Source organism: Phascolarctos cinereus, unplaced genomic scaffold, assembly GCF_003287225.1.
Source record: "Phascolarctos cinereus isolate Bilbo 61053 unplaced genomic scaffold, phaCin_HiC Scaffold_4;HRSCAF=312, whole genome shotgun sequence".
Taxonomy (NCBI): Eukaryota; Metazoa; Chordata; class Mammalia; order Diprotodontia; family Phascolarctidae; genus Phascolarctos; species Phascolarctos cinereus.
In genome coordinates, this window is record NW_027555847.1 from 210,085,065 (window position 1) to 210,107,373 (window position 22,309).

The following is a 22,309-nucleotide window of genomic DNA, read 5'->3' on the forward strand; positions in this document are numbered from 1 at the left end:
AGATAGCAATAGGCTAGATGCTAGGTTTCCTCTTAGAAAGAGCTGTGGAAACTTACCATTAAGAAAATTTGCCATTAGGGAAATGGCTTACACTTGTGTTTTTTTTTTAAAACTTCACAGGTCCAAGATAGAAGGGGTGTAGGAGAAATGATTTGAGTATTTTAGTGGATTTTAAGGACCTTGATATGCTGAAGAACATGCAAAGGAGGGTCCTCATGCTAACCAGTTCAGTTAATGTCCACATTATAATAAACTCTATCAACAACCCCATAATGGCAAGAGTAAGGGGTTAGATCTCACAAAGTGCTGCTGTTTGTTCATTTGTTTTTTCAAAGTCACAAAAACATAGTACTCTAAGCTTTATTACTGTTAGAGACTGAATTTGATGCAAAGATACTTAAAGTGATAGACAGGATATGCTTAAGAGCCCTCTTGGTTTCAGTAAAGAGGGAGTTGGGATTTAACTATAAACTGCAAACATTTCTCCATTTCTATGGTTAAAGTCCTATAACTCATGCTACTTTTTTCTTGTACAAGTACTGATAAAATAAATGAATTAGTTTTAGAAGGTAGTCTCCAGCATAGATGCAGGGAGCTATAGAAGAGGACAATGGTGGACTATAACCCTGAATACAATTACCTTCCCTCTTAAGAAGCAAAATAAAACTGATGCTTGGATGATTTTATTAAGCAAGCTCATTTATTAACTCACAGCTCTTTTCCTGCCTGGCATGCATTTAACCAGACAAAGCAGTGCCACAACAAATATCTCTGCAATTAGGATAGACCCTACTTGAAGGGCAATACTTGTTCCTTCATACCAAGGCCCTTCAGTGTCCGTGGGTCCTAAAAGGCAAGACAGATTCAAGAGTCAGATTTTAGGTCACATCTACATTAAAATTAAGATCATTTTTCAAAGTTTCCATGACAAAAAAAAACAGTTTTAATAAGTTGATTTTAAGTTAAACTTTGTTCAGCTTGAGTACAGTATCATGATATTAAAAAGCCTAATAATTGTCTGAATCAGTGCTTTTCCATCTAAATTTTCATTTGCCCATAAGGATCTAGTGCTAAAGGATGAAGCCAATTCTTAATCAAATGAGAACATTTGAAAACAAATATAGTTAACTGGTTTAGGAATTTGAGACTAAAACAATATTTGAACCTACAGTTAAATAACTCAAGTAAATAAAAATAAAATTTCTCCAGATGCCTTGTCATACCTCTAAATGAGGGGGCCTGATCCAATACCAAGACAACAGGTCCAGGAAGACTTGCTATCGTAGACTTTTCTTCAATAATATCTTTGGAAGAGAAAAAAGATGTATGCATATATACACATCCATGTATATTTAGTGTTACCATCTGGTCATCCAGATTAATGGTTAATACGGGTTTATGAGAGCAAGTGCTATGGAAAGCCTTGTCCTCCACATACTGCTGTAGACATTCTTATTAGAACTAGTGAAAACATTACTATTTTGATTTTGTTTTTTTAAATGAGTTCTAATTTCTCATTCTTGAGTCTAGGGAAAATTATGAAGTAGTTTACAAAAGGCAAGATCCACTGATGAACAATGGCCTCTAAGGCAAATTCAGAACAATGGCTCTACAATAAGACAGTTTCCTTAAGAGTTTTTTTTTAAACTAGTTTATGGCTCTAGTCAAGTTAACTTCCTCTCCAAGATTTTTAAGAGGCAATGTTAAGGACTTCTTAGAGTTAGAGGCAAATAGCTAAATACACATTTAAAGTAGGTAAACACTGCTCTTAAGAGGCATCACATGACTAATGTGGTACTATTTTTTTACATGATTGCACATGTATAACCTATACCAAATTGCTTACTGTCCCTGAGACAGGGGAAGGAGGGAGGGAGAATTTGGAACTCAGAATTTAAAAAAAAAAGTTTAAAGTTGCTTTTACATGTAATTGGGAATAAAAAAAAATAAGTTTTTTTTTTAAAAAGAGGTGCCAGGTATAATGGGTACTGAATTCAGGCCTGGGGGTACAAAGATGAGGAGGCCCTGCCCAGTGAGAAATGTAGTCTGGGGTGTAGGACAGAGAATGACAAACAGATAAATGACTGGAGAGCAATGAGGGAGAAACCGAAAGAAAATGCTCTAGGAAAGTCTAAGGAATAATAGAAGAGGAAAAGAACCCCACAATTCCTCCCCCTCAGCTGAATCAGGAAGACTTCATGGAAGATGTGGCACTTGTGCCTTAAAGGCAGCAATAGACTTTAACAAAGATGTGGAAAAAAATTACTATTTTATTATATTAAGAACCAGTTTTATATATGACCTCTTATATATGATCCTCCTTTTCTGTTCATTCAAAGCCTAGCCTTTCAAGGCTATTTCTGACCTTGCCTAAAAATTCATCCTACCCAGACCATCTTATCTAGGTGGAATTCATAGTATAACCCCACCATTGTTCTATACTCAGGTAGGACTGGGTGCAGAATAGATCGCCAAGAGGTGGCATGATCTGGGTGGAGAGAAGTCTCTTTCTCCAAGAGTGATATCATCAAAGTCACAGTTTCTCACACCCCATCCACAGCCCTTCATTAGAATAAACCTACCTCTCATTAATATTCATTCTCTCAGTTGTTAACCAGAGTTCATTTCCACCCTAGGGACAGTCCCTTTTCCAAAGGTATTTAAACATTCAAGCAGTCTCCCTGTGGGGTCTGGTTTTAGAGAGAACCACTGACCTCAATTTATGACCTGCTGTCCTAATTAACCCAGAAACTCTTGGACTTCTCATTTGTCTCAGTTGGGGACAGCTTATATGAAAGCACAAAGGTGCCAGTTAAACATTAAGGAACAGAAATTCTCTTACCTCTTAAGAAGGGCAAAGCTTTTAGAACTTTAAGCCTATCACAAAGCCTTTTAAGTATTTACCTCTTTTCATCCTAGATGACCCAGGACAAGTCACTGAACACAAAGGAGAATCGGGATAGAATTGGTCACAGACCAAGACACTGCAGTGGAAATAGATCTAAAAGATATAAATAAGCAAGGGAAAGAAAGGAGGTTAGCCAGTCTAATGGGCCGTCTCACAGGAGGGCCAAGGCAACTTAGATCACTTACCAGGCTAGAGAGAGCTTGGCCACCAGCTACAAAGGCAAAAGTAGTTACTTCGAACCTTTGGTAGTGATTGGGATGGTTCACTGAAGAGCCTACATGGTGGAATTTTGTGCGGTAATTGTCCAGTGTGTAATCACAGCTAGGAAGCAAGACACATACGTCATCATTTGATCCCTGTCAAACACAAGGCTCCTGGTGAAGCTTGAACCAGATTAAAGTGTAATTGGGAAATAGTAGACAAAATAAATATAAAATTATATAGATAATATTACATTTTAAAACATTTAAAACTAAGTCAGTATGAGGCCTGGTGATCCTTATGCATGGATTAATGGTGCCCATTTCTATTGCAGTTTGATACCACTGGTTTAGATGTATTCTATCTCAAGATTTATCATATAACTTCTAGCTACTCCAAGAGATACATTTCTGGTCTGCCAATAAGCATTTATTAAGCACCTGTGATATGCCAAGGCACTGTGCTAAGCCTTATGCTCACAAACCCCAGTTTCTACTGCTGTTTAAGCATTTAAGAAGATATGCTGGCTCTGAACATGCTCTTCGATTCAAGGGGAAAACACACTTGAAATAAGAGTCACCAGATTATGCTTGCCCCTATCCCCATCCTCGGTCAGGCCAAGGAACTTCAATGGCTGCTGCCCACCTCAGAAACCATGCCTTGGAGGAATTGCTATCCCGGGGCCCTGCTTTCATAAACCACTGTGTCAGGAAAGCCTTAGCCAGGCTTTACTTCACTCCCTTTCCTTGCCACCTCTTTCATAGTGTCTTTTATCGACCAACTGATATTTTCCCTTTCCACATCTCCCCCCCTCATTCCCCAGTTCTGATGCTATGAACCATTATCAAATCAACTGTCACAATTCCTGGATGGATTGTGTCAATCTAGCCTTACTATTTCTGTAACTTTCTGGAGAAAGTTCCCTTCTCTCGCCATCATTCTCTTATATGCGTCGTCTTCCTCGTCAGAACGTAGGCTAGTGCTCAAGACATAACAGCCTAGTAAACGCTATTTTCAACAAGCGTTCATTTCAAGGAGGCAGTCCAACTTTGCTATGAACCCAAGTGACTTTGCATTATTCCATAGGTAGCTTGTTAATTTAATCATCAGAATTCTGCCCCCCCAAAAACTAATTCATTTAAAGGTATTTTATATAGGCCTTACCCATCCACAATGATATTCCATCTGGGCAGAGACATAGGGTCCACCGATGCTGTTGCCCAGCAGTCATCTAAGACTAGTTTGATGTTTGGGTCATTTCTATTTATAACTTGTACTTCCATGTAAATTGGTTGACGCAAATATTTCACTATTGGGTACTGATCATCCCTATAAGGCTGCAGATAGGACTTGTCTAAGAAAGAAGGGAAAACTTCTTATAGGATATTGGAATAGTTTTAAGACCAGAGTAGAAATATGAGGAAGCCACATAGCATAGTAAAGTACCAAATGAGGTTCAGGAAGACCCAAATTCAAATCCTGCCTCAAATGCTGTGCTACTCTGAACAAGTCACTTAGATTTAGTTTTCCCATCTATAAAATGGGATAAGGGAAGGAAATTAAGCATATATTAAGTGCTTACCATGGTATCAGGCACTTTGTTAAGCTCTTTATAAATGTTCTCGTTTGATCCTCACAAGAAGCCTGGGAGGTAGGTGCTATTATGACCTTCATTTTTTACAGTTGAGGAAGCTGATGAAGGTAGGGGTTGAGTGACTTGCCCAGGGCCACACAGCTAGCAAATTAAGTGAGGCCCTATTTGAACTCAGGTCTTCCTGACTCCAGGCCCAGCACTCTATCCATTGACACCAGCTGCCTCTATAATAGCACTCATAATGTATTTGTTTCAAGAGCCAAGCAAATGATAGATACATTGCTTTACAAGTATTGAAGCACTATAACAATGTTTTTAATATTATAGCGTACTAATATTGTTAATAATAGAAGCCACCAACAATAGCTACTCAAGTATAACCAGCATTGTATAAAATTAAGTCAGCAAAAAGTCACTTTGCCAACAGGGACCAAAATGCACATAGGTCATGGAAAAGTGACCAACAAAAAGAAATTGGACTTGTCTTGGAGAGTTCAAGTGTCATATAATTATGCTGCTTGGAAGCATTTGTATTACTCTTACCTGGATAGATCTGAAGGATTAAAGAAAGTGGTCCTGGTTTCACTGAAGCAATTGGAGGAGGAGGACTGCTGATATTTGTTTTGACCACAAGGTCAGTGCTGCTGTAATAGCATCTCACTGTCAGACTTAAGGGAGGGTTGGGGTGGGACAGAGAAGACATGAAGATAAGTATTTCTAGTTAAACAATTTGACTTGATACTGACCTGGAGGGAATTTGATACTGAGCTGAGAGCTTCTTACCTGAATTCACTGTCTCTAGTAATTTTGCTTGGGGGGAGGTCTGCCCAAAGAGCATGTATTTCGTTTTCATAGATAGCTTGGTCTCCTTCAAACTTCAGACAGTTTAAGGAAGAATTAATTAGTAACTGGTTAACCTGAGGAGGTGCAGGTCTCAACCTCTTAGCCTTCCCCATTACTAACCTTTGATCTTGTTCCACACCCATTCAGGGGTATATGAAATCGAACCATCTCCCCAGCTCGATGCTTAACGTCCCGTCCGCAGGTTCCATCTCTTACTTGGAGTGTATCCAGGTTCAAGGCTGGCTTCGTTTGATGGCTGTAGACTTCAAAGTCCATATAGCCATCTGGGGTACATGTGCTACCTGTAACTATAGTTTACAGAGTGGAAAAGTTTATTGAATAAGCAGATTTATAAGCTGCTAACTTGTCAGCTTAGTTAAGTAAAGAGAGTACTAGGCCTCCAGTCAGGAACACTGAAGCTCAAATCCAGCCTCAGAAACTTACTACTATGTGATCATGGGCAAGTCACTTAATCTGTCAGTCTCAGTTTCCTCAACAGCAAAATGGGAATAATAAAAGCATCTACTTTCCAGGGTTGTTGCAAGCATCAAATGAGAATTGTAAAATACTTAAACACACAGCCTAACATAATAAGGCACTTTGTAAATGCTTATTCCTTTCACTTCTTTCTATTATGGAGAATTTTACCAGATAAAATGCTGCTTTAAGACTTCTAGTCGTCTGACTACTTTGATAGTATTTTAACATCCTTCAGTTCTTGGCAACTCACTTGAACTATATGTCCATAAAGGCTACTTTGACTAGAATGAAGAGGAGGGGGAAAAAAAACCAACAAAAAAACTACAACAGAATTATAAAGCCAATGTCAAATAACATCCTTACCTACTGAAACTGGCGAGTCACAGGTTTCAGGATAGATTATCACAGACACCATCTCCCCATAATACTGAAAAGTCAGCTTTACTGAAGGTAAGTAAAACTGAATACCTGTACCATTCTCGGACACCTGAAAAGAGAGAATAATTTAAGGACTAATAGCTAGTCATCAGGGCTAGTATGAGTTACCAGAGATCACTGAAGGCACTCAGGATGTTTATAGATTTGCTTTTAGTGTTTGTTTGTTTGTTTGTTTTTTAAAGTCACCAGGTCAAGGGATTGTAGATCATCTCATTAGATCTGGAAGCTTCTTGAGGGCAGGGGTTATTTATTTCCCTTAGTAAAATGATGTCTGTGTGACGAAGGTTTTAAGCCTTATCCAAGGTCAAATAGAAGAGACCAGGAGAAGCTGGGACCATATACAACAGAGGCAGAACAACCTCCTTTTCTTTCCCAAACCACCACACTTTATCCAAGGACATAGAAATACAAGTATGAGATAGTAGAATAATTGTTAGACTTGGGAGCAAGAAGGCCCAACTTTAATTCCTGGCTCAAACATTCACTAGCTAGCTATGTGACTCTGGGCATCTCACTTTACTTCTCTGGCTTTACTTTCCTCCCCCTCCCCCAAGAGGAGGGTTGAACTGCATCATCTCTAATTGTCCCAGGTTGGACATTTTGGGAAGATGTGTAAGTGGGCAGCAGTTATCAAAAGCCAGTCATTCTGTTCCAAAAGAGGCAAAGCCTCTCTTGGGTCTTTACCCAGAGGATAGTGTTAAACAACTAGAGGACACTGGCGTGAGGAGAAATGTCCCCCACCACAAAGCATATTACAGGTCCCTACATCCCTCAATAGTCTTAACTCAGTAGGAACACAAGATCCTAGATTTAGATCTAGAAGTGACCTTACAGGTCATTGGGTCCCATTTCCTTCTTTTATAGATGGGGATACCAAGTACCAGAAAGGTTACACAACTTGTCTAAAGTTACATTGTAAGGAGCTCTAGTACTCTTTGTACTACACCTCCATAATAAGGACAGATATTGTTAGTATTGAACATATCTTCATGAAAAAGCTGTTTTAATAGAGAATTTTAGATGTATTTCCATTAAGGGTAGAAAATATAAGGTTTGCTACCTAGGGGGAGGGAGAAGTATATGACCTTAGGTTACCAGGAAAATTCACTTAGAGTGAAGTCATTTGCTGAACCAGAGAGCAGTTACTTTGTTCTAGTCTTTTATACCACAGGAAATTAGGTGGTCAACACAGTAGCTTCCTGGAATTTTAAGATTGTAGGTAACCTTTGGTATAGGTATTTAGTAAAATCTCTTCATTTTAATGAGGGACATCTGTATTCTTCAAGTCACCAGTAAGGTAAGTATACTTTATTTATCCCTTCTTTCTTTGACAGGAAGTACTATAAGCCAAGAGTTGTCCTGATTTAAAAGAAACTTACTTTAATGTATTTTTATTTCAATAATTCCCCAATTATGGTTTTTAAAATTTTCAATATTTAAAAAAATTTGAGTTCCAAATTCTCTCCCTTCCTCCTACTTCTTGAGAAGGCAAGCAATACATCAATTATACATGTGAAATCATGCAAAACACAAAAAACTTACTTTAGATTTCAGAATACTTTTGTTGAAATGTAGTCTTGAGCCATTTCTTGACTCTACAGCAATGCCACTGGTCTTTGACGAATTCATGGGAACATTATGATTCTCTATATTTATGGCTGTCAATGCCCCTGGAAACTCTGGTATAATAAGAGTCATGTGTGTTGAATTACAGGTGGCTGGACCTGGAAAAGAGAGATCAGTATTACTTATGTCAATCTTAAACAAGTCTTCCATCCAAAAACATTTTCTTAACTTCCAGTGGCCTCACCTAAGATGCAAACCATTCGGGAAGAGAGGGTAAGCCTATTTTCAGGGGGTCCATATGTAAGCTTGAGAGCCACAGTATACAGGTGATTGTTTTCTTGCTGTTAAAAAAAAAAAGGTGAATTTAAATTGACATTCTATTACAGGATCAATAGCAGGATTAATCCATGTGCAGATGCATTGGAATTTGGATTAGACAAAGCTTAACCATTTTGAAGTAATGGCTTTCTCTGTAAGTGAGAAACTAAGTACCCAGTACTTTTATTGTATGAATGACTAACTCTTTAGTCATTTCAGAAATGCCAGCTGAATAGGCATGAAAACTTGCTTGACCATATAAATTTTCTGTTGCTAAAGAAACAGCACCAATAGTAGGCAGAACTTACAAAGGTATGAAATAGTAACGATTAGTGGTTAATTGGCCTTCACAAAATATGAGCAGAACTATATGCCTTCATTATAGCTGTAAGCTATAATGAGTAACAGTGTTACGTAATGGACAGAGGGCTAACCATTGAGTTGGAAAGACCGGAGTTTAATTTGCTTAGAACAGGAGATTTAAGAGTAAGAGATGAGTTGGTAATCTTCATCCATATCTGTGGAGGGAGTTTATATGGCTAGAGTTCTCCATACTAATAGAATCACAGATCCAGGCCAAAACAAAGAACAAATAAACAAATCCCTGCCACAGAAAGGCAAATTCAAATATAACCTTCTCTGTGACTAAATCTTTTTTTTTTTAAACACACACACATACCTCATAATGAGAGACTCCAACAGCATTGAAGGACACCCGCAAGATAATCTTACTGTTCTCAATGACAAAACTGTAGCCCTGCTGCATGGCTTCCTGAAGAGTAAGGGTCTGCATTTTGGGGCTATCACCCACAATGACAGTCCAAGCCACCTGAGGTTCTCTACCCTGAAATCAAAAAGCCTTCTTAGATGTTTGTGTCTAAATTAAGTCTTATAAGCAAGGTTAAACTCATTAGTTCAAATGATGTTTCATCCTTAAAGTCCTTTAAAATAAGCTAATACCCATAAGCAGAGGAATGTAAGCTACCTGGAAGTCTTTAGTCAAAAACAAAGACAAAACCAAAAAAACCCAAAAAACCCTTACCATAGTTTCATCATCAAAACTGGGTAGGATCTGTGAAAATGAAACCTGAAAGAAAAAAAAATCATTCTACCTTCTAAAGAAAAAAAATTGTATATGATATTTACATAGTTCTTAAAGTTTATAGAGCACTGTATATATGTGTATATATATATGTATGTATATACACACACACACACACACCACACACACACACAACACACACACACACACACACACACACACACACATTCATTTGATCCACACAACAACTTTTAGTTCCTACCTTACAAGATTATTACCACCATTGTACAGATGGGGAAACTTTTAACTTAGAAAGGTTAAATGATTTGCCCAAATTGTCCCGGCTAGTAAGTATGAAAGGGAGGATTTGACCTCAATTATTCTTGGAAATATGGTATTGGGGAGGGGGGAGAAGGAAGAGAACATTAGACTGAGAGAACTAGGAGATCCCAGGTGTTTGTTCTGGCTCAGTAACAAGCTAATTGAACTGGGGGCAGTCAATGAGTTTTTCTGTACCTTGGCTTCTTGATCTGTTAAGTTATGTGCCTAGCACATAGTAGACAATAAATGTTTAATTGATGTTCTACTAGGGAATTTAAAATCTTAGAGGTAAAGTGTACCTAGCCTCTCATCTTAAGGCACCTAAAAGCCTTCAAAGGGTTTGTTAATAGAATTTTTTTTGTTCTACTGGGCTAGTCTCTAACCTGAGACTGCTCAAAGCTTCACAAAGCAGGCTTAGAGAGGGAGTACCAGTAATCAAGTAGTTTAATCAGTTTCAGTGAAGAATGTTCTCATAGCTAAAGTTAAAGCACATACTTTAATCACAACTGGGGAAGGTTGATTACATTACAAACAATTATTTAGTGGTTTCCCATGAAAAACCCTTAAGTCTCGCAAAACAACAATTCTGGAGTCAAGTCTTTGGGGGTTGTGACCACCTCCCCCGAAGTACAGAACCAGAACTCTGTGACAACAGGTTCTATAATCTTTGATTTGCTTCACTTAAGGTCCAGTGATTTAGTTTTAATTAATCAGTTTAAGCTGCATTGTGAGCTCAGACTCCCTAAGCCAGAGAGGCAGCTCTTGAGAAAACTAAATTAGTATTCATTGCACATATCATATTAATATGAAAATTATAAATTCCTTTCTTAGTTTCATTCATGACTATGAAGGAAAAGAAAACAATTTTAGTTTTTTTAAGTCTTATAGTTGTGTTTAAAAATGAAGATTAAAAAAAAGTAATGTAATATAATATATGGAGATACAGTAGAGAACAGGAGTAGGGAACCTGCAGCCTTGAAGCTACATGTGGCCTTCTAGGTCCTCAAATGCAGCCCTTCAACCCGAGTTCCAACTTCACAGAACAAATCCTCTTAATAAAACTTGGACCCAGTCAAAAGGCCACACCCAGAGACCTAGAAGGCCACAAGTAGCCTTGAGGCTGCAGGTTCCCTACTCAGGCTCTCTACACTGTAACCCCTGGGTAGAGAATATACCTACTCTCCCCTACTTCTACCTTTATCCCACCCCACCTTCACAGTCAGAGAACTAGCAGCCTAGAGGAAGAAGCTACTTGCCCAGGATCATGGCTAATTGGAGTTCCTCTAACAGCAATTAGCCATCACCCTGAGCAACAATAGCTATTATTTACATAGTTTAAAGGTTTACAACATACATCTCATTTGATCCTTACAATAACTCTGGGAAATAGATATTATTTTCTCCATTTTACAGATGGGGAAAGTAGGCAAGTGTTCCAACCCTTAGTCCATTGTTTTATTAGGCTTCACTAAAATCTTCTATTGGGATTTCAAAATCATGGCACCTGGCCTTAACTGTAGGCTCAGATGAATAATTACATTCTGGTGCTGAGTAAGCATTTCAAGTTAACATCTGTATGTAATGTTTGGGTAATGTAGGGAGGCACAGTCCCTGCCTTCTGGGAGCTAGTAAGGGTACCTAGCAGAGGCAACAGGATTCTAAAACATAACACCCAAGAGGTTGCTTACACTACCATATGTATAAAGGAAACCAAAAGTTGGGGAAGAGGCCCTCTGAAAGCAACCAGAGGGCTAGTCAGATTGCTATACTCACAGACATGAAATCCTTGGTACAGTTTGTGGCTGCTAACATTTCACCTAGAACTTCATCAGCTTGAGTGGCAGGACAGCTGACCCGGTAGGTTACAGCCTGGTTGCTTATGGTCTTGTTGGGCAGGAATTTGAGTTTCACTTGATACATACCATGCTGGATACAGACAAAACAAGACACAGTGGTTCTGCTATAACTCTTGCATCAAAGAGATTTTGCAGTCTCAGAGGCCTGGAATAAACCCATCACTTCACTCAAAGGAAATTTGTTTTGAGCATCAGGAGGAAGTCCTATGAACAATTAAGCCCTTTCAGATAGTCTGCTGAGGTTGTATCTTTTATTAGGCCTCCTGAGCCACTGAGTATATTTTTTGGGTCCTTGATTTAAGTATCCGGTTCCACCTTTATTGTATTTGTTACTCAAACTAGGAATATATAATCCTATGACAAATTTAAGAATTATATCTCACCCTCCAAGCAATGCCCAACACCTTTGATATCTGCTCCCGTGTTCTAACCCTATCTCCCAGACTTCTTTGCAGTCCAAAAATTTCTTTTCCTCTGGTGACCTTGAAGAGAGGTAACCAGGAATGTTCTTCTGCACCTACTCGTGACCAGCATCAGGCAGTCTTATTTCCAACTCTTTCCCCCATTACTCTACTGATTAAAATGTGTCCAATTTCACTTTAGTCAGATTAGTGCTAGTGTCACCAAAGAAGCATGAAGTACATAGAAACAAACTGATGTGAGTATTTATAGTTTCTTTTTAGAAACCAATGTAGTTTAGCTCCCAAAAACCAGGAGATTGAACTAAATGTCCTCTAAGGTTGCTTCTAGCTCATTTCAACCATAGATTGGTATCAGCTCACCCACCAGTGTTATTTACTAGCTACGTCACTTTAAAAAATTTTTTTTCTCTGGGTCTCAGTTTCTTTATCTGTAAAAATGGAATACTTACCCTGCTTAACAAGGTTGTTAATAAACCTGGATCATAGGATTTAGGTATCTAATATAATCCCCTTACTTGGCAGACAATGAATTCAGAAAGGGAGTTGAATAGCCCACAATCTCAGTAAATAGAGGAATTAGAACCACTATGCCAAACCTACCACTAGCCAGTTTGTCCTTGGCATGCTATTTACAATTTTTAAAAATGGCTTATAGCATGGATACCTTGCATAGATTTCCAAGGCTTTCAGTTGTTAGTGATAAGCACCAATAAATCAGAGCATTAGCTCTGATTGGCTGGCCAATATGACTGGCGTACTCCCCTATTATAATGCCTATTAAGAGATAATAGCTTTTCTCTGCCACCTGTAATGTTTATTCTGACATCCGTTTTCATGGTTCAGTGATTTCCAATTTGCCACAACCAAAATAGCCTCCCCATTCAGAAGCAGCTCAGATTTTTTCCCCAAAAAACAAACACTTACCACCATTTCAGCACAACTCTTATACGTAGCTCTCAAAATGAGGTTTTCTGATGTTATGATGCGGCCACAACTCGAGATTTCATTACCAAAGGAATCTAGAGGAACCAGAGATGCAATCAGAAGGCCCAGAGCACCACAGAAGTTTCAGCAAAGTACCTAACTTCCACTCTATTCAATGTAGAGTTTGCCCTACAAAGACTTCCAATTCAATTGTTTTCCTAAATTAATTTATGTGTAATTTAAAAAAAAATCAACTAACCCACAGGCAAAGCACATGAAGGCTTGTGTAGCAAATTATCCTTTCCAGGAAAGGCACAAAGGGACATCACCATGGGAACTGGCTCTCCCCTATTCCCAACCTTCCCCAGCTTTATAGAGACTGTCCTACCCTTCAGATATTTCAGCTGTTACAAAGCACAGAGATATTTACAATCCAGTGAACTCATTCAAGTCAGAACTCATCATTTTCCCGTCTCTGTATCGTACAGGTACTACATGCAGTAGACACCAAAATAATGGTTGTTAGAAGCTCAATCTTGATGAGCCTGAACCAAGAGCTGTGTAGTAAGGTGGATCCAATTAGCCAGTCTCCAAGACCTACCAACCACATATGCTTGCCAAGACTTGTTGCCAAGATCTTCAGGCAATTGAATCTTCATTTCATCATCATAGCAAGTGACTGTGCCTAGAAAACCAGAGGTGAGTGACTAACAAACAGCTGTTTCTTCCCCATCCTCAAGTTCGAGGGGAGAATTTCTACCTACATATGGGAAGAAGTGTGAAGGGGATTACCTCACCCACCCCTAGGCTAACTGACACAGAGGAGAAACAGCAGCAAATGTACCTGGGAAGCTGGTAGTTGAGAAGTTACCAACCACTGCAGAGGTTACCAGGGCCACAAGGCAGAAGAGCCAGGGAAGCTGTGGGCCGGGGCTGTGGAGAAGAGAGGCTTTGGCTCAGCCAAAGAACACAACAAGGGCACCTCTACCTTCTTCACTTAGTGCAGGGCCCTTACTCCTTTATCTGTCATAGACCCCTTTAGCACTGTGGTGAAGCCTATGAGTCCCTTCCCAGAATGATAATTTTAAATGCATAAAATAAAAATACACTGGATTACAAAGGGAAATGAGGACTGATAAAGGCATAGATGTGTCCGAGTTTGATTTTTTTTCCCTTCACATCCAAGTTCACAGACCTTATAAAATCCATTCAAAGGCCACAAGTTAAGAACCCATGCATCTAGAGCTACTCACCATATCCCTTTAGGGGCCCCGGTTAGGCTGACTCTCGTCCTCATTGTTCACAGCAAACAAACCTCAGAGAGCTCAGCTCACAAGCCTGAACTTATGTAGGGGAGGCTGTGCGCATGCAAGGTTTCCTCCTACTCCCACACAGGTGGTGCCTGGACCTCTGAGTCTCATTGAGAACACCTGGCTTAGACAGAGAATTGGGACAAGCACAATGAGCACAAGCTGGAGGTGCATAGAACCCCTCTAGAGAGAAGGGGACAGTGTGGTCCAAGGCCATCTCAGCAGTAGAAAGCAGGCCTAGTGCTTCTGTTCCAGGGAAGTAGGGAATCTGCAGTCCTGCACGGTCCCCCACCCCTTTCACCCCCAGCAAGTCTCTATTAAACAGGCACCTTGAAGCTGCCCAAGAGGCACCAGGTGAGTGTCTTGGAATCCTTCTCAATGGCTGAGGAAAATCAGTCTTTAGCACCTGGTAGCCATGATACTAACCACAGTCGAAAGGGAATGGTTTTCGCAGAGCTAGGTGGCTGGTGGATAACACCCTGAACCTTTGGACTAAGGAATACCTGGGTTAAAATCCAGCCTCAGATACTTACTAGTTGTGTGATCTTTGGTGTCATTTAACCTCTTCTGCCTCAGTTTCCCTAATTGTAAATGGTATAATAATAGCATGTACCTCCCAGGATTGTGGTGAGGATCAAATGAGATAATGTTTAGAAAGCATTTTGTAAGCTTTAGAGGGCTACATAAATGTAAGCTTTTTTTTTCCCAAAGAAAGGAAATGGGCTGCTTAAGAAAAGAAATGAGGAAAACAAGTTGAGTGTGATATCTCTTAACTCTTCTACCACTACGTTAGGATCAGAGGATTTGGATATGAAAGAGATCTACAAGATCTTTTAGTCCTATCATTTAACAACTGAGGAAACTGAACCTAGAGAGAATAAATGACTGCTCCAAAGTCATACAGTTGAACTAAAATTCAAACTCAGGGCCTCTGATCCCAAATATTCTTTCTCTATATCTAGATGCTGTGAACAGCTGGTCTTCTTCTTCTTCTTCTTCTTCTTCTTCTTCTTCTTCTTCTTCTTCTTCTTCTTCTTCTTCTTCTTCTTCTCTTCTCCTTCTCCTCCTTCTCCTTCTGCTTCTCCTTCTTCTCCTCCTCCTCTTCCTCCTCTTCCTCCTTTTCCTCTTCCTCTTCCTCCTTCTTCTCTTTCCCCTTCTCCTTCTCCTCCTTCTTCTATGTGTCAGTTTCATAGGCAGCAGCTAAAAACATACAGCCAAAAAACCCCTTTAGATGCATGTCAGGAATATGTAGCTACTGCTGAGCCACTGTGGACTTTTCCTTGGATTTGGTATCTAAGAATTCCTCCCCCCTTTACTTTCTTTACAAGGATGGTCTTTTCTGTAGGCAGTTGCCAGTTTAGCCTTACTCGAGGACCCCTGCTTCAAAATCTCCCCAACAGGCCTTCGATGGATACCTGCTACCATCATTAGACAGTTCTTTCTTAGCATTACAGTTTTTCAGCTCCGAGAATGTTCTGGTGCCATTAAAATATCCTTGGAATATGTGACATCTCAAGCATTTCAGTGTTTTGGAGTTAGAAGGGAGGATCTTAGAGATAATCTAGTCTAATCATCTCATTTTATAGATGAAGAAACTGAGTCCCAAAGAGATGCAGACAACTTGGCTTGTTCTTCTAGGAAACAAGAGGAACCAGAAACCAGATTGGCTGAATGATCTGGAATAATTGAACGTGTGTACATTTGTATACAAGCTATACTTCACATGCAGGAGGAAGCTTGCTGTAATGATTAAGAGGTGGCCCTCAAAGTCAGGAAAACCTCAGTTCTAGGTTCTAAGCCTTTGACAAGTACTGGCTCTGTCATCCTAGGCAAGACATTCTGCCTCTCAGTGCCGCCAAGCCAAGAGTGTAAGTTGCAGAGCAGTTTTTGATCTGCATCAGTAGAGCGATTTTTCTCATTGGGAATTCTCATACCAACAAAATTACAGAGTGGGACTGTGCCAAAACTCTTAAATGCTTCACACACAGTCAGCAGTGTGTGCTGTCTGAAAATGCAGGACACAATTTGGAGAATAATCTGCAGTATTCACATTTTCTCCATCCCTTTCGTAAGTCTAGACAATTAACAAAACGATAACTCAAGCCCTGATTTGTAGCTTCCGCTGATTTCCAAAATATAAATGCTCACACTGAAAATTTAACAATTGGTTCTAGTTTGCTGGCTCAAGCTAGTCTTGATCCAGCCCACCCTTATGTACAGTCCATTTTGCTTCTGAGTGCGAAGATTAATTAGAAATATTCCACAGTCAGCACTATGAATAAAAAAACTTGGGTTCTGCCACTAACTTGCTAAAGTTATGTCACCCTTCTGGGTTCAGTTTCTTTATCAGTGAGATGAGAGAATTGAAAGAGATGACCTCTAACCTTCCTTCTAGTTAAGACATTCTGTAGTTAATGAGAAACATAGAAAATATAATTAGCCACGAATAAGATAGTATAAAATAGCATGGATCAATAGGAAGAACTTTGGCAGCAAAGGACCGAGATTCAAATCCAGCCTTAGTCACTGACTACTACTTGTGTGACCTTGAACAAGTTATTTCAGTCCCTGGGCCTCAGTCTTTTTTTAAATCTGTCAAAGGAGGAGGTTGGACAAGATGGCCTTGTAGGTCCTTTCCAGCTTTATCTATGATCCTATGAAACTGATGTAACCCTTTTCCCAATGTCCATTGGTATGAGATTATCTTCTTATATATTGGTCAAGATGAAGGCACTGACCTGCTCAAGGGGAAGGATGGAGTCGTCAAAAGCAGGGAGAGCTCTAGCCTTTGCTAGTCTCCTTCAACTCATCTTTGGGGACTTATCAAGGAGTGAGTTGCTTCAGGCACTTCTGGCTTCCAGATTTGGGAGGGAAGATGGAAGAGACCAATTCCACTTTAGATTACTGAAGGAAAAGATTCTGGGAAGGCATGAGAGGAGCTGGCAGTCTCCACCATTCTCCTGTCCCCAGCTTGGTACACTAGAGACTTTGGGGAGTTTCCCCTTGGACGAGATCCAGGACACTTTCTCTTGGTTAAGCTGAGTTATCTTGTTCCCAGTGAGAGAGTTCCTTCATTCTGTATTGTCTGGTATATATTCTTCTATGTATAACTTCCTCGCTTTTTGTTTTGCTACCAATTTGGATAAATAGGTTTTCTTTGCTATTCTTTATGTGTGCTCACGATGGAACTGGCATTCGTTGGGGAAAGGGTCAAACCTTGGATGCAGAGCTTGGGGTCCCTCTTTCCCCCAAAATGACAAAGTGATCAGAAGTTGTATGGAACCCTAGACTAACAATATTTAAGGGAGCAGATAGATATACTTCTATCCTGGTTCCCCCTCTCTGAGTGGCTTCCCCCTGTAACCTCCTACTTCTCCTCCTGGCAGGAATTAAAGTCTCCCTTGGAGAAGAGTCAAGGGATAAGAGGTTCAAAGGCCTTGCTTTGAGTCATACAACTAAACCCTTGCCTCACTACACCCAGGGCCCTTCTATTCTTTTGTTGTTGTTGCTGTTGTTGTTGGTAACTGATGATTCTGTTTTTTAAATTTTTTTAATTTTCACATTAGTCATGCTGTAAAGAAGAATTAGAATCAATAGGAGGAAACACAAGAAAGAGGAAACAAAGCAAAACAGAAGAAAAGAAAAGACAAAGAGTATGCTTCAATCTGCATTCGAACTCCATAGTTCTTTCTTTGGATGTGGATAGCATTTTCATCATGAGACTTTTGGAGATGTCTTAGATCCTTGCATTGCTGAAAAGAGCTAAGTCTATCAAAGTTAGTCATCACACAATGTGGCTGTTACCGTATACAACCTTCTCCTGGTTCTTCTCACTTCACTCAGCATCAGTCTATACAAATCTTTCTAGGTTTTTCTGAAGTCTGCTTGCTCATCGTTTCTTATAGCTCAATAGTATTCCATTACATTCATATACCACAACTTGTTCAGCCATTCCCAATTGATAGGCATACCCTCAATTTCCAATTTTGTTTTTGATATTAATAAGATCTGCTATATTTTCCTTGTCTTTGGTATCTTTCCCTCATTCAGATATTTTGTGTATTATTCCCTTGACACTATCGTGATTGTGTCTCCTCCAGAATAGATAACCTCGTGGGCCCTTCCACTCTTGCTACATTCAGTTAACCTGGGGGAAAAGATAATATATAATAGAACAGGCAGGACACCTGTGGAGCTGGGCCCTTGCTAAGAAGGTAAGTTTTGATCCTTTGATCCCAATGACATTCTATTGAAAATGATTAACCACAGAGCTAGAGTCAAGAAGGATCTCCAATCCCCAGTAGGTTACAAAATAGCTGAAGAGTGGTTCTGCTCTCTTGTTTCTTGATCACATTACTTTGGAACTCTGTCAGCTCTCTCTTAGACTTCTAGAGAGATTTCTTTCCCCAACCCTCCAATAGAAATTGAGGCTCTGTGCTCTTGACATTGAGGATATGTGCTTGCCTGGATGGTTGCCTCTTCTGCCTCTACGTTTCCTCCTTGAGCACAGATCTGCAAGCAGTAGGCAGCAATCCTAAGAGATGGATGTTCTAATATTGGTCATTACTCCATAGGCCCCTAGGTTCCCAAGTTGGTTCTGGCTGCCTGGTGAAAGGTGTTTTCTGAAACTTGCACCATTTCTTGGAGATGACCCCTGAAAGAATCATTGTGAACCTAATAAAACTAAAGAGCTATGCCTAGCTGCCCAGGAGAACTTAACCTTGTGAGTAACTCAAATGGTTCAGGCCTGAAATGAAAGTGAAGCGACTGTTCAGCAGTTTCACAAAATGCCTTTGTATTTGAGGGGAAATTATAAGGATGGTGACGGACTATTGTTTGTATTTTAAATATTTGTTCATGGATAATTAGGGCAGCTAGGTGGCACGGTGTATAGGGTGCCTGGCCAGGAGTCAGGAAGACTTCTCTTCCTGAGTTCAAAACTCATTGAGCTGTGTCACCCTGGGCAAATCACTTAATGCTGTTTGCCTCAGTTCCTCATCTGTAAAATGAGTTGGAGAAGGAAATGATAAACCACTCTAGTATCTTCACCAAGAAAACACCAAATGAGGCCACAGAAAGTCAGACAGGACTAAACAACAATAAACAAATACATAGAGCTTGTATTAAGTGCTTAATGTGTCCTGGACATCATGCTAAATAGAAGTCTTTTGTGCTTTTAAGCTTTTTTTTTTTTAATAGTAGAGGAAATAAATAGCTGTTCTCTATCTGATACCTATTTTGTACATTGAGTACCTTTTCTAGAAGAGTCCCTGTTAATCGCTTTTGGGGAGTCTCTAGATATGAGCCATACCTAAGTTTTATTTAGGGATTTTCCCTAGGATTCTACTCTGGGAATGAATAGATTCCTACTCATTATAATGAGTCAGGGAAATGAGAAAAGCCTATATTCCTCTTTTGGGGTCAGGTCACCCTCAGGATGAATTGAGGCTCCATGTCATTCCAGCACAGGAGTGCCTGGGTCATGGATCACATATATTCTTTGCAATGAAAATTAATGTCTAATACCCAGCAATCTATGCTAGTAGATAACTGTAAACCATTAACCCTGCAGTACTGTGGTAGGCATAGCAACCACTAAGGCTCTATCGTGTAGGCTGGGCTAGTTTTTCCCTAAAAAGCAGAGCAGTCATGTCACACTCTAATAGAAATGGAGGCTGCTAACTCATTACAAAGTTCCTTGCAAGCCTCATATTGACGTAGAAAACCATATATTAGCATTATTTAGGTTTTGTTGTATTTTATTTATTTTGTTAAATATTTCCCAGTTACACTTTAATCTGGCTCCTGCAGCACTTGGGAGTATTGTAGGCTGCACATTAGAGAGTACAAATTCAAGCAGACAACATAGTCCCTGGCCTCAAGGAGCTTATATTCTAATGAGGGAAGATAGCATGTAAATGGGAAATAGAAAACAGCTAGGGGGATGGCACACATACACTCACTAGATGGTAGAAGTAGAGGAGTCATGACACAGAGATGACTGGGAAGTGGGGTAGAGACCTAGGCCCCAGCAAGATAAGGAAAAAGTTCACCTATTAGAATTGGGGTTAGTTCCAGAGGCAGAGTACAAGGTTCTAGTGGGGAAGAGATAAAAATGATGGTTGGCATGCAGAAAGCATGGCATGGACATGGCTTAGAAGAGTAGGTAAGTAATTTGTACAGGTAATTAATGCAGTCTCAGGTCTGGAACTCTATTGAATATGAGAGATTTTGGAGAGGAGAAAAGGTAAGAATCTATTCCAATAGAGGCATAGAGTATAAGACCAAAAATAAGGTTGTAGCTGAGAATGGGTAGAAATCTCTATTTCTTTCTTTCTTTCTTCTTTTTTTTTCAGGTATCTCTGTTTCAAAGAGAAGTTCAGTAGGAGGCATGAGCAAAGGTAAGAGCAATCCTACACAACTCAAGATGTATACATGTGTTGTACCTCAAAAATTGCATGCCAGGGATGTTGTAAAGGAGATTTCAGCACTGGCCACACAGAATGACTCAAAGGTGCTTCTCAATTCCAGAGTTCTAGGATTCTACATCTGAAGGACAAGGAAGATGGAATAGTTTATGATGGTGGAGTTAGATGGAGGGGAAATTTTTATTTTAATTTCCATTATGAACTTGACAGACATCAACACACATAATCATCTTAATAAACAAAGAAGAAAAAAAGAGGATTGTATATGAAAGGGTGAACTTCTGTTATCTGAGAAGCACTAAGCTCCTCCCTGAACCTTCATTTATCGAGGGCTCATAACTTCCTGTTAACTCCATTTTCTATTAGCTGCTTTGCTTGGCTTAGACTTGAGGGGACAACATGCCCCAAGCCAATTATGCCCCTGGTAGCATCCAGCCTTTTCAGCTTTCTTTTGTGTGTTCTTAGAATATAAGCTCCTTGAGAGCAGAGTGTTTCTTTTTTATTATTATTATTTGTATTCCCAGGGCTTAACACAGTGCTTGACACATAGTAGATGCTTAAAAATGTTTATTGAATTGATTAGTTGTGGTTTTCAAAATATATATTAAATTTGACACGATAGTGACAAAACTGCTTTGTCTATTTTGTGAACTTCCTTTTGCTCTCTTCTGTATATTTTAAAATGTTTCATTGACACTCTTTTCTTTTTTCTCCCCCATCACTATCATTACCCACCAACACCTTCCCCACCCTTACTCTGCTTTCACCCAAATAGAAGCCCTTCCGTGTAACAAACAAGTATAAGGGAGCAAAACAAATTCACCCACTGGCTATATCTGAAACTGTATGTCTCATTCTGTACCTCTAGTCTATCCTCTTCTTGGGAAATGTGATTCATCATCAGTTTTCTGAAGACATGATGGTTCATTGACTTGATCAGAGTTCTGAAATCTTTCAAAGTTGTTTTCTTTTACATTATTATAGTCATTGTTTAAATTGTTCTCCTACTATTCACTTCACTTGGCATCAGTTCATAAAATCTTCCCAAGTTTTTCTGAATTTAATCCTTTTATCATTTCTTATAGTGCAATAATATTCCATTACATTCATATCCCATAATTTGTTCAGCCATTCCACAATTGATGAGTACTACTCCTTCAGTTTCCAGTTCTTTGCTACAACAAAAGAAGCTGCTATAAATGTTTTCATGCATATGAGTCCTTTCCCTCTGTCTTTGATCTCTTTAGGGGGGTAAATGTCTGTTAGTGGTATGGTTGGTCAAAAGGTATACCTAGTTTAGTGATCAAAAGGTATGTATAGTTTAGTGTCTTTGGGGGTATAGTCCAAAATTGATTGGCCCAATTCATAGTTCCACCAACAGTGCATTAATGTTTCATAGCCCTAGAGAAGAAAATTTAGAAGGGACTCAGATGAGCTCAGAGGGATATACTTTGTAGAGTAGTTCCTAGGACTTAAAGCTGATAGGGCCGTGAGAGGTCCTTTTACCTACCCCTACAACCTATAGTAGTTTTATAGATCAGGGAATGGAGAATCAGAAAAGGAAAGTGACTTGCTCAAGATCACATAGCTCAAGATCACAAATAGCCAAACCTAGGATTCCAAACCAGGTTATCCAACTTAAAATTCAGCATGCTTTC

The 22,309-nt window shown here is 39.5% G+C and overlaps 1 protein-coding gene across 1 annotated transcript; it reads right to left on the bottom strand.

Annotated features, from left to right (window-relative positions):
• Window positions 1-667: 667 nt before the first annotated feature.
• ZP2 (zona pellucida glycoprotein 2) lies at window positions 668-14,210 on the bottom strand. Its single transcript, XM_020965387.2, has 18 exons — window positions 14,167-14,210; window positions 13,758-13,846; window positions 13,515-13,598; window positions 12,914-13,008; window positions 11,485-11,637; window positions 9,391-9,435; window positions 9,028-9,192; window positions 8,275-8,371; window positions 8,007-8,188; window positions 6,390-6,513; window positions 5,667-5,854; window positions 5,487-5,578; window positions 5,247-5,371; window positions 4,274-4,463; window positions 3,094-3,229; window positions 2,905-3,001; window positions 1,224-1,304; window positions 668-846 (listed from the first exon to the last, which is right to left on the bottom strand). The coding sequence occupies exons 1-18, from the start codon at window positions 14,208-14,210 to the stop codon at window positions 704-706; spliced, it is 2,130 nt and encodes a 709-aa protein (XP_020821046.1). The 3' UTR covers window positions 668-703.
• Between the last annotated feature and the right edge of the window lie 8,099 nt (window positions 14,211-22,309).